Source organism: Zootoca vivipara, chromosome 5 (assembly GCF_963506605.1).
Source record: "Zootoca vivipara chromosome 5, rZooViv1.1, whole genome shotgun sequence".
Lineage (NCBI taxonomy): Eukaryota > Metazoa > Chordata > Lepidosauria > Squamata > Lacertidae > Zootoca > Zootoca vivipara.
Window position 1 is genome coordinate 51,033,460 of NC_083280.1, and position 15,056 is coordinate 51,048,515.

Here is a 15,056-nt window from a genome sequence, read left to right on the forward strand (position 1 = left end):
GGGGTGTACAAGACCTCCATATCTTTCTGGTATAATTCCTCTGTGTATTCTTGCCACCTCTTCTTGATGTCTTCTGCTTCTGTTAGGTCCTTACCACTTTTGTCCTTGATTATGGTAATCTTTGTACGAAATGTTCCTCTCATGTCTCCAATTTTCTTGAACAGATCTCTGGTTTTCCCCATTCTATTGTTTTCCTCTATTTCTTTGCATTGCTCATTTAAGAAGACCCTCTTGTCTCTCCTTGCTGTTTTTTGGAAATCTGCATTCAGTTTCCTGTATCTTTCCCTTTCTCCCTTGCATTTTGCTTGCCTCCTCTCCTCCGCTATTTGTAAGGCCTCGTTGGACAGCCATTTTGCTTTCTTGCATTTCCTTTTCCTTGGGATGGTTTTCGTTGCTGCCTCCTGTATAATGTTACGAACCTCCATCCATAGTTCTTCAGGCACTCTGTCCACCAAATCTAAATCCTTAAACCTGTTCCTCACTTCCACTGTGTATTCATAAGGGATTTGATTCAGATTGTATCTTACTGGCCCAGTGGTTTTTCCTACTTTCTTCAGTTTAAGCTGGAATTTTGCTATAAGAAGCTGATGATCTGAGTTACAGTCAGCTCCAGGTCTTGTTTTTGCTGACTGTATAGAGCTTCTCCATCTTTGGCTGCAGAGAATATAATCAATCTGATTTCAATGCTGCCCATTTGGTGATATCCATGTGTAGAGTCGTCTCTTGTGTTGTTGGAAGAGAGTGTTTGTGATGACCAGCTTGTTCTCTTGACAGAACTCTATTAGCCTTTGCCCTGCTTCATTTTGAACCCCCAGGCCAAACTTGCCAGTTGTTCCTTTTATCTCTTGATTCCCTACTTTAGCATTCCAATCCCCTGTAATGAGAATAACATCCTTCTTTGGTGTCATTTCTAGAAGGTGTTGTAGGTCTTCATAGAATTGGTCAATTTCACTTCAGCTGGAATTCTTCAATTTCACTTTCTTCAATTTCACCTGGAGAAGGAACTGGCAAGCCACTCCAGTATCCCTGCCAAGAAAAACTCCATGGACAAAGTCTCTCATTATCTTATGCAATTGCTGTGAGGAGGAATGTATTATCAAGTACTATAGCAATAATATGTTATGGGGGCGGGGGCTTTATTTAAACTATGTGCTTTGCAGTGAAACCTTCATGGGTGTAGGACTTCAGAGTATTTCATTAGCACATCTATTTGAATAATAAAAAGTACTTCTCATGTGAAACCTCTGAGTGCCCCAAACCATAGGTAATAGCTCTCTGACAAACCAGAGCCTCTTTTCCAAGTGTTGATTGCAATAGGTGAGGGCCATACGCATAGTTTGGGTTGATTCTTTTGTCTGTTACTATTGGTTACCAGCAGTTTATAGCACTTTGAAGGTATGTGTGTGTGAAAACATTTAATATACATTAAAGAAATGGAATACTTTTTAATAGGTGCAACACTATAATAACATACTCAGAATCTCTGCTTTGTGGGAACCTGTTTTTATGTCTTTTTTATATATTGCAGATCAGCATAATGACACTCAGAATGTTTGAGCACCTTTTGCAAAAACCTGATGAGCACATTCTTTATAACTTGGTTCTTAGAAATTTAGAGGAGAGGAACTATACGGAGTATAAACCACCCTGTCAAGAAGATAAAGATGTGGTGGAGAATGGCCAAATAGCAGGAGCTGTGTATGTTCTTTTCTGTGACCCCCTTTTCTTCCTCTGTGTCATTGGAGAGTTCTGCAGTAGCTGAAATGTCTTTCAGCTGTTGTTATCAAAGCAAAGATTACATTTTAGGCCAGAGGGTGTGTGTATTTTAGTATACTGACATAATGTTGAATCTAGATATAAAGTTACGGTGTTAGGCTTTATACTGCATATAGAACTGTTACATAACCCAGCATGTTAACAGTCTGCTGCTGTTTCACTTCTCCATGCATCTCAAGTTGCAATCCTAAATACACTTTCTAGAGTGTAAGCCCTATTGAATACAGTGGGACCTGCTTCTGAGTAAACAGTAAACACAACTCAGATGTACCTCTACTCTTGTGGTAGTTGGCTTAAGGGGTCTATGGAGTAATTCCTTCATTTTTGCCTGACTCGTTTTTGTTTTTCCTGTGTTCAACACAAGAGTGTATCAAGTCCATCTTGCTGTCTATTATTTACACTGAAAATGACAGTGGCTCTCCAGAGCTTTAGACAAGACTTAAACACAAATTAGGCTATCCTCGCTTTTTGACTGATCAGCTTGATGTCTTGCTTAAGGATATGTAAGCCCATTTGTCTTTGTTTAGTATTGAAATTTGGGTAAGATTCAAACCATTTGTTGATTCACTTGTGTGGCTTTAGAACACCCAGAACTTGAATGTTGCCTTGGCTGATGCAGTATTATTCAACAATAGATCAAAAATTCATAAGCCCCTTTCATAAAATTAGAATATATGTTTCCTTGTTTCATTCATCTATGCATTCTCAGTGAACACTAGTTCATGTTAATGTTCTCTAGTTCCAAGTCACGCCATCATTTCAGTAAATAAAAGTTGTTTAAAATAAAAGAACTAAGGCATGATCCAAGGAAGTGTGAAACTAGTTCTGCATGCCCATGTAAAAAAGCAGTCCTTAAGTTATATTGCTAGTTATTTTTTGAGACATGCTTTAAAGACAATTTGTGATTTGACATTATATTGAGGAGAGGGGTCCTGCAGTTGAAAGGGAAACAAGGCAAAAATCCTACTTGATGCATGCAAGCCTAAAGCAGCTCTTTGGATCCTAGACATAGATTCAATAAATTCAGAAAGTGAATACATTTCAGTGCTTTTTAGAGAGTAAAACAAAAAATGTTTCTCTCCCCTTTTTTGCTGCAAATTCACAGAGATCTAGAAGAAGATCCGTTATTTACGGATATTTCTCCTGATACCATGTTGTCAAACCAAGAGTGGCTCACTGCTTCTCCACCTGTCAGCCCAGATCATCCAAAAAATGATGGGAAGACGGAAGTTCATAAAATTGTAAATAGGTAAGGTGAACCTAATATTTTTTTGTAATAACTACAGTATAATTTTACTATTAATTCATCCTTGTACTGGCTATGCTGTGACACCACCCATTTAGCAAGCAGAGTTGTAAGGTTGATGGAATGATCTCACTATACACTTCAATCCCATCTGGCATGGGGCTTATATTCCAGGGATAGCATGTATGTGCAAAAATGCATATATTTGAACTACCCCCTTGGAGCCATCCCCGCGTGAGCATCTTTACCTTTCTAGAGCAGTACACCGAGCCGACTCTCTGACCTGTTTGCCCCACAAGATCTCACAAGAGCATCCCAGCTCTTGTGAGATCTTGTGGGGCTGTCCAAGTTTCACAAGAGAATCCCAGAGCCCAGTAAGCAAGGTGGAGAGCTTAAAAGCTCTTTCCATGCCCAGAAAACCATGAAGCAAATAGAGCTTTTAAGCTCTCTGCCTTCCAGGCATTTAATTTGTGTGATTTCAGCTGGTTGGCTTGAAATCACAGAAGTTAAATGTGTGCAAGATGAGATTGTACTGAACTATGCTAGTTGATATATAGCATTTTAGTTTCCCAGGAGTTCAAACAGGAATGTATAAAGGTGAGCAGATGAGTGATCACCATCCTTCTCTGATGAAGATTGAGACCAGCGTCTTGTATGGGAGAGACACTGCCACTATTGTGGTGTATGAAAGAGGAAGAGAGAGAAAGGGGGGTGAGTAAGTGTGAGGGACAGGGGATATCGCGAAGTCCCTCCCCTCCTGAGTTCAAGCCCATCCCCGAGCGCAGGGGAAAGCAGGGAGAGTTCCGATTCCAGTGGGGAAGCAGGAAGTCGTGTCCGAGGCTCAGACAAGGTAGCGGAGCTAGGGTCCCAGGTGGGACAGGAAGGGGCAAGCAAGGGGGGCAGACCCATCCCCCCAACTCCGGAATTGCGCAGAAAGCGGAGAGGGAAGAGGATGGGTCTACCAAAGTTGTTATGTTGGAGAAAAACGCGCCAAACACCATTCAGAGGTTCTGATTCAAGCTGAGATGTGTCCTTGTAAATAGCATTGCCTTCAGCACTGTAAATACGCAGCACCAATAAAAGATAAAATGCAGAGCTGTGTAGAGTCGTTACTCTGAAGTAGCCCGCTCCGGCCACTGTGACAGTAAGTGAGGAAAGTTTGTGAAGGTAGAGCAAGTGCAGTTGAACAGGCTAAATGTAATGTTATGATTCTGTTCCACACGAAATATTTGACCTTGTGCCTAACCTTATTTCATACATTCAAAAATAGTTCTTCAATCTCAATATCTTAGCTTAATTAAGGAATAACTGTTGAGTTGTCATCGACTGCATCGTGAAATTTTTATAAAACTATGTGTGAGACGGGTTACTTTGTGTGCCAAAGAAAATATCTCAGTAGTGTATGAGAGACTACAAACTTAAGAGCTCGGAGAGAAACACTTGAGAGAAGAGAAATGTCATTAGGTGATGTTCCTTTCCTACAGTGTCCAGTGAGGAAAATCATCTCAAGGTTCGAGTTTTGTACATAGGTTTTGTTGCAAAAAAAGGCTTTGTTGCAAGATCACACTATTGTATTATGTGCAAAGCTAAAAGCAAGTTAGACTAAGAGAGTTGCTGCTTCTCTCCCCACCCCGCCCCCCATCCCCGATCGAGACCTGCTCTTCTCCTGTTCTGTTTACTCAGGCACAGTATTCATTAGGCTTGGCAAATATTGGAACAACTATTAATTATGTTACGCAGAATTTTCCGATAAGAGACCTAAATTAGATATTAAGGCAGGGTTTCTACATATCTTAGTAATTAACTTGTGTAAACCAGAGTAAACAGTGAGATTTTCAAACAAAGGTGAAAATAGGCAAAAATGTTAAGAATATTAAATCACGCAATACTTTTATTTTTTTACAGTAACTTCGTGGAAGGGTCAAAATTAGGGTATTAGATATTGTTGGGTGGGTGAAATGCTAACCAATGATTTACAGTCATTAATGGTGCAGACTTTTTAATTTTGTTTATTTGTTATTTTGTATATGCACTTTGGGGCCTAAAATGTTTCCACAAAATGACTTTATGTTTATTATCATTTTTTGGATTTCTTATCCACCCTTCTCTATAAGGTCTCAAAGCGGGTTGCAGGGCCAGAAAGAGCTGCACATTGTTGGAGGTGGGGCTACTAGACTGCCATTGCCAACCTTTCTACACACTCTTTCACACGAGTAATACATGAAGGGGACTAGTATCTTGTAACTTTTCCCTGTTTGATTGAAGAACAGAAATGATGAGCGTGGCTGAAAACAAAATGAAAATAAGCTATATTTAGTGTAGCACTCCACTTGTTAGATGGAAGAATAGCAAGAAATGCAATAAGCACTCTATATTTTACTCATTGTTTCTAAAGTTATGATAAAATGAGAATTGTTTTTACCCCATACTGCAGGGGTCAGCAAACTAAGGCCCATGAGCTGGATGTGGCCCACTGGGGTTGTTAATCCGGCCCGCAAACCTTGCAGATCCTGCCGCCCACTCAGTCAGTCCCCGCGCTAAACCGGCATGGCGCGGAGGCATCGCCGCGTGAGGACTGACTTCCGCAACGCTGGTGTGGCTTTGGATTGGCTGCAGGATGCTCCTGCAGCCAATCCGAAGCCGCAGACGCCTCTGGGCAACGCCCCTTCTTTCCCACTGAGCTGGTCGCGTATGGCCAAGAGCTGAGCAGGAGGAAGCGGCAGTAGCAGGGAGGCTGCCTCCACCGCCCAGGCCAGTGGCATGGGCTCTGCGCCCCATGGACCCCTGGCCGAAGCAGAGGACGATGACACTGCCGAAGATGCGGCGGCGGCATCTGTGGCCTGAGTCACGGCAGGGTGGGTCCTTTCAGGAGAGTGGGGGTTCATGTCTGGCCCCCCACAAGGTCTGAGGGACAGTAGACCAGCCCCCTCCTGAAAAAGTTTGCTGATCCCTGCCATACTGTGTCCTGCTACTGTGCCATCTGAAAGATGCTGGCGTCTTTAACAAGGCAGGGTTCTCTTGCAGTGAAAAATTTCAGCAGCCAGATTGACAGAAATGCCTCCACTGATTTTTTCATCTGTCTTCATTGCACAGAAGTCCACATAGCCGCTTATGTCAAGCGAGGGCTTAACAATGTTTGACATATCTATTGCTGCCATGATGAAGGAACAAATTTTTATTGACTTGCTTTTTGTTTCCTGTTTTACTTGTTTTTGTTTTCAGTTTTCTCTGTCTTGTACCGGATGAAGCCAAATCTTCCTACCATGTGGAGGGCACAGGGTATGATACCTACCTCAGAGATGCCCACAGACAAGTAAGTGACAAAAGGAAAATGCTGTTTGGTGGCTGATGCAGTTGCAGATGAGGCAACGCCATTTTGCAGATAGACAGATAATAATATGTTATCACTCATCTGCTGAAATATAATACTCTCACTGAAGTGCCTTTCTATAAGAGAACACAAATGTAGCTCAGCTTCTCTGTTGTATTGTATTCAGGTGCTTAGCAACAGAACATCCTGTCTCTCATAATGCTTTCACTCCCATCATGTTCTAAAACATCCAAGCTCATTTCTACAGTTCTCTGGTCCATATGAAAGTTCATCGAAATTTAAAGTGGGAAACCAAGTATTGGCCATATATTATTCTCCAGTACAGTATGCTTAATGTTGATCTTTTTTTACCTATGCAGCACTGTGAACTATATAATAACACCCACCTGTTTTGGGAGGAGTGGGATGTGGAACCAAGTGGCAGAACAGAAATGTCTTTTTTTATAAATAATAGTAATCAACCCTATATTGTGTTCCATGTATGAGAGTCCTAACTTTGCTTTCCAAGTGATGTGTTGTGGTGTATTATTTTGGAGGGCATTGCATTTTTATATTGCTACTGTCTAAAAACAGAGAGATATTTTGAAGGATTGTAATCTTTCTGACAGTGTATTCAGACATGTGCTGCTAAAAGGGGGAATGTGTGTGGGATAATTCACAGGAAATAACTGTGTGTTGCATAGTTATTACTGTGGTACAAATTGGATGTACATGGTGCAGTAATATTTTTATTGCAGTTAAGATAATCATACAAATTGGACACCTTTTTCTCTAAATTGCCTTTATATTTATCTGTATTCTGTTGTAGCAAGGTCTTTGACAGAGGCAAGTGGCTGTGGAATAGCTATACGAGTTAACACAGCCATGATTTTAGAAATAAAAGCTTAGTGCAAGTACAGTAATGTGCAGCCTCAGGCATGCAGTTTTGAAGTGGATTATAGTGCTGAGAAACAGGAACTTTACTGTTCCTATTTAGAAACCTCAAACACATTCCTCTTTCAATAGATATAGGTCTCCTTGGTCTGAAGACAAACGGAGCTTAATTGTAACCTTGTAAATAACATGCAAGTGCTCTGAGTAAATGTAATGGGATGGTTAAGGGAGCTGAAAAAGACATGCAGTCACATAATATTCAGAAGGTTATACTCCCAGAAACAAGTGTAATATGTGCCCAGTCAAACATAAAATATGTCATTTTTATTCTGAGTTTGACTTTTTTGTCTTTCCAAATACTGATGGAAAAATATAAGTCAGATAAGGGAAGATCGACGAGTCATGAGCCTTTAGTATGCTAAACTTGAGTGCACAAAAGTATATGTTGCTTCTTTGGTAGTGTATATTTGAACGAAAGAAGAAACCGAGTACCATCAGAATTGACTCAGATGCCAGTGGTCCCAGTATTTTCATACCTGCCCTGGCACTACTGGCAGGCTGTGGTTTGATGCAAACCAGGGAGGAAGGGAACTGCAGCTTGTATGGCAAGAAGGGAATGTATTAAGCTCAAGGGTCCTTTGAATTCATTCATGTAGCTGTTGAATTTATTCATCTACCTGTTTTCCATCTCTACATGTGAAACACTTGCAAAATTCTGCCTGCTATAAATGGGCACAAATGCAAGGCTGGATTGCAGATGAGCTTTGCAGTTTTGGTGAAACTTTTGTGTGCAGTAGGAGCTGTGCCTTTCTCTTCCATGCCAAACACAGGTCAGGTAGAGAGGCAGCAGAGGCAAATTTATTAAATGTGTACCTTTAATCCTTTTCTCCACTTTGAGAAGGGATTCAGTGAAGTGTTCACTGCCCTTCTAGTCTGTGTAAATCATCAAGCTGGACCATGTGCAGAGGAGGGCAACCAAAATGATCAAGGGTCTGGAGGCGAAGCCTTATGAGGGACAATTGAGGGAGTTGGATACCAGCTGGAAAAGAAGACACTGAGATGGGGATATGGTAGCCATCTTCAAATATCTAAATGGCTGTCACATGGAAGATGTAGCAAGGTTGTTTTCCCCTGCTCTAGAGGATAGGACCTGAACCAGTTGTTACAAGAAAATAGATTCCGACTAAATATCAGGAAGAACTTTGACAGGAAGCAGTTTGACAGTGGAATAGACTCCCTTGGAATGTGTTAGAAGCAGAGGTTGGATGGCCATCTGCTATGGATGTTTTAGTTGAAATTTCTGCATTTGCAGGGGGTTGGACCTTGGAGCTCCCAACTCTACAATTCTATAATGAAGCATAGTATTTCTACATGAAAAATGTTTCTGAATAAAATTCTACTTGGGATGGGATACTACAAATCTCTGATATCTCTGTGAAAGGCAAAGCATTTAAAAGCATGTAACTTTGCCAGTGTACATTGCAATAAATACCCATTAAAACTGGACCTCTTACTTAGTTCATAAAGGAGTTAGCAATTTGTTTTCTGCTTTCTCTAGTTCCGAGATTATTGCGCCATATGCTTACGATGGGAATGGCCGGGCTCTCCCACGCCCTTGGAAAAGTGCAATTTAGAAGCTCCATTCTTCGAAGGATTTTTCCTAAAAGTTCTCTTTGATAGAATGGGCAGAATTCTCGATCAGGTAAGTCTGCAGCTCTAGATTATTTTGTTTCTGAACTAGATGGTTTTCATGAAGATGTCCATATGGCGGAAATCTGGCAGTATGAAGGTAAAGAGTAGGTGCAAGTGTGCACCATGCTGGGTGGCTGTTAGCCTATTGCAGAGGTAGCCAACATGGTGCCTTCCAAATGCTCGTACAATGGGCCATGCTGGCTGGAGATGATTGGCGTTATAACCCAAAACATATGGAGGGCACCAAGTTGGCTACCCTGGGGAAGGAAGCGAGCAGCCTACCTCTTCTTTCTTTTCATCCTAGACTCGTAAGGGGTACTCTAAACAGTAAAATTAAGAATGAAAAACACTTTAAAAAATAACCAAATAAATATGATGTGCTCCTCTGAACATTATTTATCACAGAAAAATGAGAAAATGTTTATGCTTTCCTCCATCTGACTTCTAAAGCCCCTTTTGGTGTTACATTTTTTTGTTGCTGATTAGAAACTGGCCACAGAAGAAACTCTTTGTAATATAAGCAAGAGGCCCATGAGCAGTAAAGAAGGTGGCTTTGCATGTCTCATGAGTACATTTCATGTATGTTTTTACAATACATGAAATGTGCAGTGGATCTTAGGTATACATGATTATGAGAAAATAGATACATTCGAAACATACCTGATCACGTGTTCCCTTCCAGCTACTGTTCATCCAGTACTGGAACATGGTTGGCATGGAAAACAGCCTGGATCGGGGGGCTACTGCTTTACACATTTGCAGCAGTCCCATAAACTTCGTGTTAGATCATGCGCTTTCTATGCAGCCTCTGTTGTGGGAATACTTCCTAGAGCTAAACCATTTCCAGCAAAAACAAAGTCTAAAAAATGGTCAAGGAGCACATAGGTGGAGCCTATGTGTTTCCTACAGAAGATTGCAAGCTCAGTCTTGCTTCTTTAGTAAAAAAAAAAAAAAAAGTTGCGGTAGTAGGTGACAGGGAAGACCTCTGCTTGAAACGCAAGATTGCTGCTCTGAATCAGAGTAAACCCTGGACTACAGGGACAAATAGTTTGATCAGGCATAAGGCAGTTTCTTTGGTACCTGTGTTGTCCTGTGGCTTAAATAAATAGGTCTGCTGCTCTAGGACACATGGTCTGACTTCCACCAGACCACTCTTGTGGCATACAGATTTCAACCTGAAGCCAGCTTCTGTCTGGTTCTTTCATATCTTCACCAGGAAAATGTAACATTGAAGTAGCTTCCATTGAACACCCATTCTACCCATTCCTCATTTAAAATGAATATTGGATTTGAGGCTTAAAATCTGAGTCTCAACAGCTTTATGAAAATTAATCTTCATACATATGAAAAACTGATCTAGGTGATGAGGCCCTAATAGTAAAGAGATGAAGGAAAAAAGTCCTTACCTAAAGATTGTCAGGGGAACAAGGTATCTAGTAGTATTGCAAAGAAAAAAGGCTATGGGTTATTGTGGTATGGTGTCAATTTGATATAGTACCTGTCAGAATGACAAAATTTCTGGATCAGTCAAGCATGCTGCTGTTCTCTCTCCTGTGTCAAGGGCAATAGCTGATGCACAGAGAATTAAAATATGCAGTAGGATGGGGAAATTGCTAAACCCCTCATCTACTAAAAAAAATGTTGAGCTGAAATGATTTTCCGTCCTGTAGGGATAAATTGCTTGAAAATGCTAATGTATATCAGGAATAGAAGACTGTTGATCTAGTCAACTCAAATAAAAAATGGCAAAACTTGATGCCATTGTTATTAGTTAGCTTAACAATTATGCCACATACGGACCTTGATACAATTGAATATAATTTATCTGGCACTGAATCCTGATTTTTCTGCAGGCTTTCTTAATGCTCCGTGGCATGTTTATAATGCACAGGCGACTTGGTTTGTACAAAATCAGTTTCTTCTGTTCCCTTATACATCCACAACTGCAATTCTGCAAATGAAGCCCCCAAATTACACAATAGTTCCATTAAAAGACATTGCCATTAAGTTGGCTAAAAGCCACTTGCAGCCCTTGGGGTGAGATCCAACTAAGTAAAAGTAATATTCAAAGTAGACCCACTGAAATCACTGAACAACTTAAATTCAGTGTGTTTTCTCATACCAATGTTTTGATTACTGTGAGAGTAATATAGTAGTTAATTCTAGAGTGTCCGGATCTTGTTGGAGTTCTCTAATTTTTTTCCTTTCCCTTAAAAATCTTCTACTTGGGCAGACCAGAAATTGTTCCATCCAATTTATAGAAAGCGATAAAAAACATTACAACAAAAAAGACTTGGCATAACAGCTATATTGCAGTGCCGTGGGCTGCCACTGGATGGCTTGACCACCTGCAAATGTCTATTTCACTTTGCTGAATGAAAGAAAATGAGAATATAAATGCAGTTAGAACCTTACTAGATGTGATGGAGTAGACATGTGAACAGGATATTCAGGGGAGTGGGGATGAGATGAATTTGTTTAATGCTTTGTGCCATAATATCTTACACACACGTTTTTTGAGTATGTCTTTGTTTCCTGACATGGGGAGGAGGATTCAAATTGGAAAACAGCAAGGGGGGAAGGATCTTTAAAAACAATGAACAGCATCCCCAACCACACCATGCAGTGGCTTTTAAATTTTTTAAGAATCATCACAGGAGATCTATGAACTGGATCTCCCATATTGTATGTAATTTCACTCTTCAAGTAGGATTTTATTACTTGTAGTCTTCTTTTCTTCACTCTGTTCTGCATTCATGGTTCTAATGTTCTTTTATGTGCAAGCACTAGGGCTGGTCCTGTTTGCTACACAGTAATTAGGGCGTCATAATTTCATCAGTTACATGAACTGTTCACAATCTTCGGTCAGTTATAGAGAAAGTGCACATAAATCAGATAGCAGGATTTCAAAAGGATGTTAATTATTCTTAATTCAAGTATGTGACAAAAGCAGGCTTCACGAGTGTCATCTTAAGCAGAAGTATTATTCCTCTTCATCTCATGCAGCAGGAGGGAATGCCTCTTCTTGGGCTGTCTTTGCTGTAACATGCATGGATAATTGCTGGATAAAGAAATCGTGGTCCAGGTCACATGTAATGGCATATCATGCTTTTGGGAAATTTCTGGGTTATACGTATTTTATACTGTTGTCTGTTGTTGTCTGAATGACTTTTTGTGTATTGCTTGAAAATTTCTGGATATAAAGTGATTTTAAAATTATGTAAATAAATAGAAATAACCCATAGTTAATGGTTTACCATGAGCAGCGTGGAGATCGCTCCTGCTTCAATCCTTCTGTCTACCCGGTAGCAGTAACAAACCACAATCCCTGTCTTAGCATTGCATGTGAATAGAGAATTGTGGTTCATTTCACTCCCAATAAACCATGATTGGTCAGCAAAGAGCAATACTTGGCTTGACATTATGGACGGTCTAGAGCAAAGAGCCTAGAGAGCATGGCTTGTTGCTCCCACAGGCTAGAGGGCAGGAGCAAAACAGGAGCTTTTTGTGCACTCACGGCAAACCATTAAATTGTGCTTCACTTTGATGTGTGAATGCTGCCAATGCCTGTTTCTTTGAAATGTTTATACTTTTATTTGATTAATGAATCCAAACTCCTATGACTAATTAATAAAAATCTATTTACTTGGGTGATGGCCCTAAATACTACTTGCTGCTCTAGTAGACAAGGCCTAGTGCTGCTTTTACCCTCAGTAAGGCTGTACCCAGAGGATGGTGCTTCATATTCTTGGTGGTTTTGGCTCAGTCAATCTGTAATTGTAACTATAAGTACATACCCTCCGGGAGCAATTATGTCTTTTTGGCTGCCGGGCAGCTCACAATCAACTTCTTCCTGTGTATTTGTTCCAGTATGGCTAATATTGATGGCCTTTTGCCAGTTGCTTTGTTTCAGCTCACCGTGCTGGTGATACGGTTCGGTAGGCTGTAAATAATCAGTTCACTACCACCCAGTCTGGGGAATTCTTCTTTCCATGTTTCTGGCATCAAATCACTCTGACACATTATGGAGGTAGAGTAGGCAGTGAAATAACATGAAGAAACAATAAGCAGAAGAAAGTAAGAGAGAATTTGAAGGTCAGCTCACGAAAGGGCTTGTACATTTGGAAAACAGTTTTTTTTCCAGATTTTTAAACACCTTTTCCCCGCAAGATAAAAAAAATCTCCACTTTTAGCTGTAGGGCTTAAAATGGAGGAATGAGGTTGGGGAGCAGTCACAAGACACACTGGTCTCTCTGTGTTGGTCCCAATCTGTCATTTAGATTTCAGGAACTGAAATGACCACAATCACCAGTATGGTGTGCAGGTATCATGTATACTGAATTAGCATGCCCAACACACAAATAGCCCCTGTCTATAAAACAGTAGTCACAGCTTTTCCATCGCACACCTGCCTTCCCCTTTATGTTTGCAGTTCGAGAACACATAAGATCGATAATTGTTCTAAACAAAAGAAACAGAAAACACAGCAATTGACTTTCCTAGGGTTATGTAATGGTTTTGGGGTTTGTGCAGGAAGCTTTGATATTGCTTGCACAAGATATTTCTAACAATGTGCCTCACATTGCCCATCACATGCTGCAAATTTTGCATTTTGGAAACCCCTAAACTATACTGCACAGAATGTAAACATTTGGAAAACATTATTATTATTATTATTATTATTTTGCTTTTTCACACAGCCATATGATGTCAATTTACAAGTAACGTCTGTGTTGTCCAAGCTCGCCTTGTTTCCTCATCCACACATCCATGAATACCTTTTGGATCCCTATGTAAATCTAGCCTCTGGATGTCGCTCTCTTTTTTCAGTCATTGTCAGGGTAAGTAAACAAAGAATATTCAACTTGAACAGTGACACAAAATATCTGTGACTGATTAACAAATGATGCCTAGACACCTTTCAGATGGCCGACCTATTTTTGTAATGCAGCTCCTCATCTTTCAGTTAGGGACCAGCAAAATCCACTTGGGTGCAATCCTGTACCTCCCTACTCAGAAGTAGGTACCACTCAGTTCAATCGGACTTAGTCCCATGTAGGTGGGTATAGAATTGCAGCCTATGCCTGCTTATGATATGTTTTCCTTGGAACAGCTGCAATCTACAAGTAGAAAAAGTTAACATTTTATGAACCTTGTAGGAGAAAGCATTAGTTTTTCTTGCAACGAGTGAGCACTTGTTGCATGGTAATTACATCAAACACATATCATACTTTATACTTCCTTTGACAGATATGATTATGTGAAAAAAATGTACGTAACATATTATGTGTTCCTGACCAGTGTGTGATGCAGGTTTTCTGGGAAATTTTTAGTTTTAAAATTTCCTGGGAAGTTTTCTGATGAGATAAATAGTCATAGCTGCCAAGTTATCCCTTTTTTTAAGGGATTTTCCCTTATGCTGAATAGGCTTCCTCGCGAGAAAAGGGAAAACTTGGCAGCTATGTAAATAGTGTGTGATCTTATTTAGCATGTTTGTTTGACTTCTGTTTTGTAAACAAAGCTGAAAACACAGTCTCAGGTGAAATAAGAATTTTAGCTTTGGCTGTGCAGGTCAGATCAAACCAGTTAGAAGATGTATTTGTAGCTGCAGTTTTTGCTTGATGATTATGTGTATTTGTGGTTTTATATTACTCACCTGTTTACAAAGTAATGAAACATTTATGTACTTTCTCGCACACTCTAGGGAAAGTAACCTGTAAAACATGCACTGACAGCTTTGAAACAAGCTTGCCTTATGTATTGCCATTCATTTATTGTTATTCATTAATTTTTTGAAACACTGAATTTTTAGAAATGGAATATTTTCTGCAGAAAAATAAAGTCATGGAAAATGTTCCCTTTTGAAAAGTTTTTTTGCCCCACATCTCTGTTTCTGATAGTGTTTAGACTGCTAAACACTGAGCTGGCAGCCCTAGAGGCGAACGCCAATAGCTTCCAACACTAGCTTGCTCTTTGCTTCATTTTGTTCAACGCTCTCATATGTATGACATGCAGGTTGTTGCAGATCTCATGGTGAGGATCCAGCGCATACCCGACTTCACACCTAAATTGTTGCTGGTCAGGAAGCGTCTCCTTGGCTTAGAACCTGAAGGGCCCATGTAAGTATATCAATGACCA

The 15,056-nt window shown here is 40.3% G+C and overlaps 1 protein-coding gene across 2 annotated transcripts in view; it reads left to right on the forward strand.

The window, feature by feature from the left end:
• The window catches only part of FHIP2A (FHF complex subunit HOOK interacting protein 2A), a 46,317-nt gene that overhangs the window by 17,617 nt on the left and 13,644 nt on the right, over window positions 1-15,056 (forward strand). For both annotated transcript variants that reach the window (XM_060274758.1, XM_035133087.2), the window contains 6 exons: window positions 1,529-1,698; window positions 2,882-3,025; window positions 6,245-6,335; window positions 8,785-8,928; window positions 13,619-13,759; window positions 14,934-15,037. In XM_060274758.1, coding sequence (XP_060130741.1) covers window positions 1,529-1,698; window positions 2,882-3,025; window positions 6,245-6,335; window positions 8,785-8,928; window positions 13,619-13,759; window positions 14,934-15,037 — 794 coding nt within the window. The remainder of the gene's footprint in view (window positions 1-1,528; window positions 1,699-2,881; window positions 3,026-6,244; window positions 6,336-8,784; window positions 8,929-13,618; window positions 13,760-14,933; window positions 15,038-15,056) is intronic.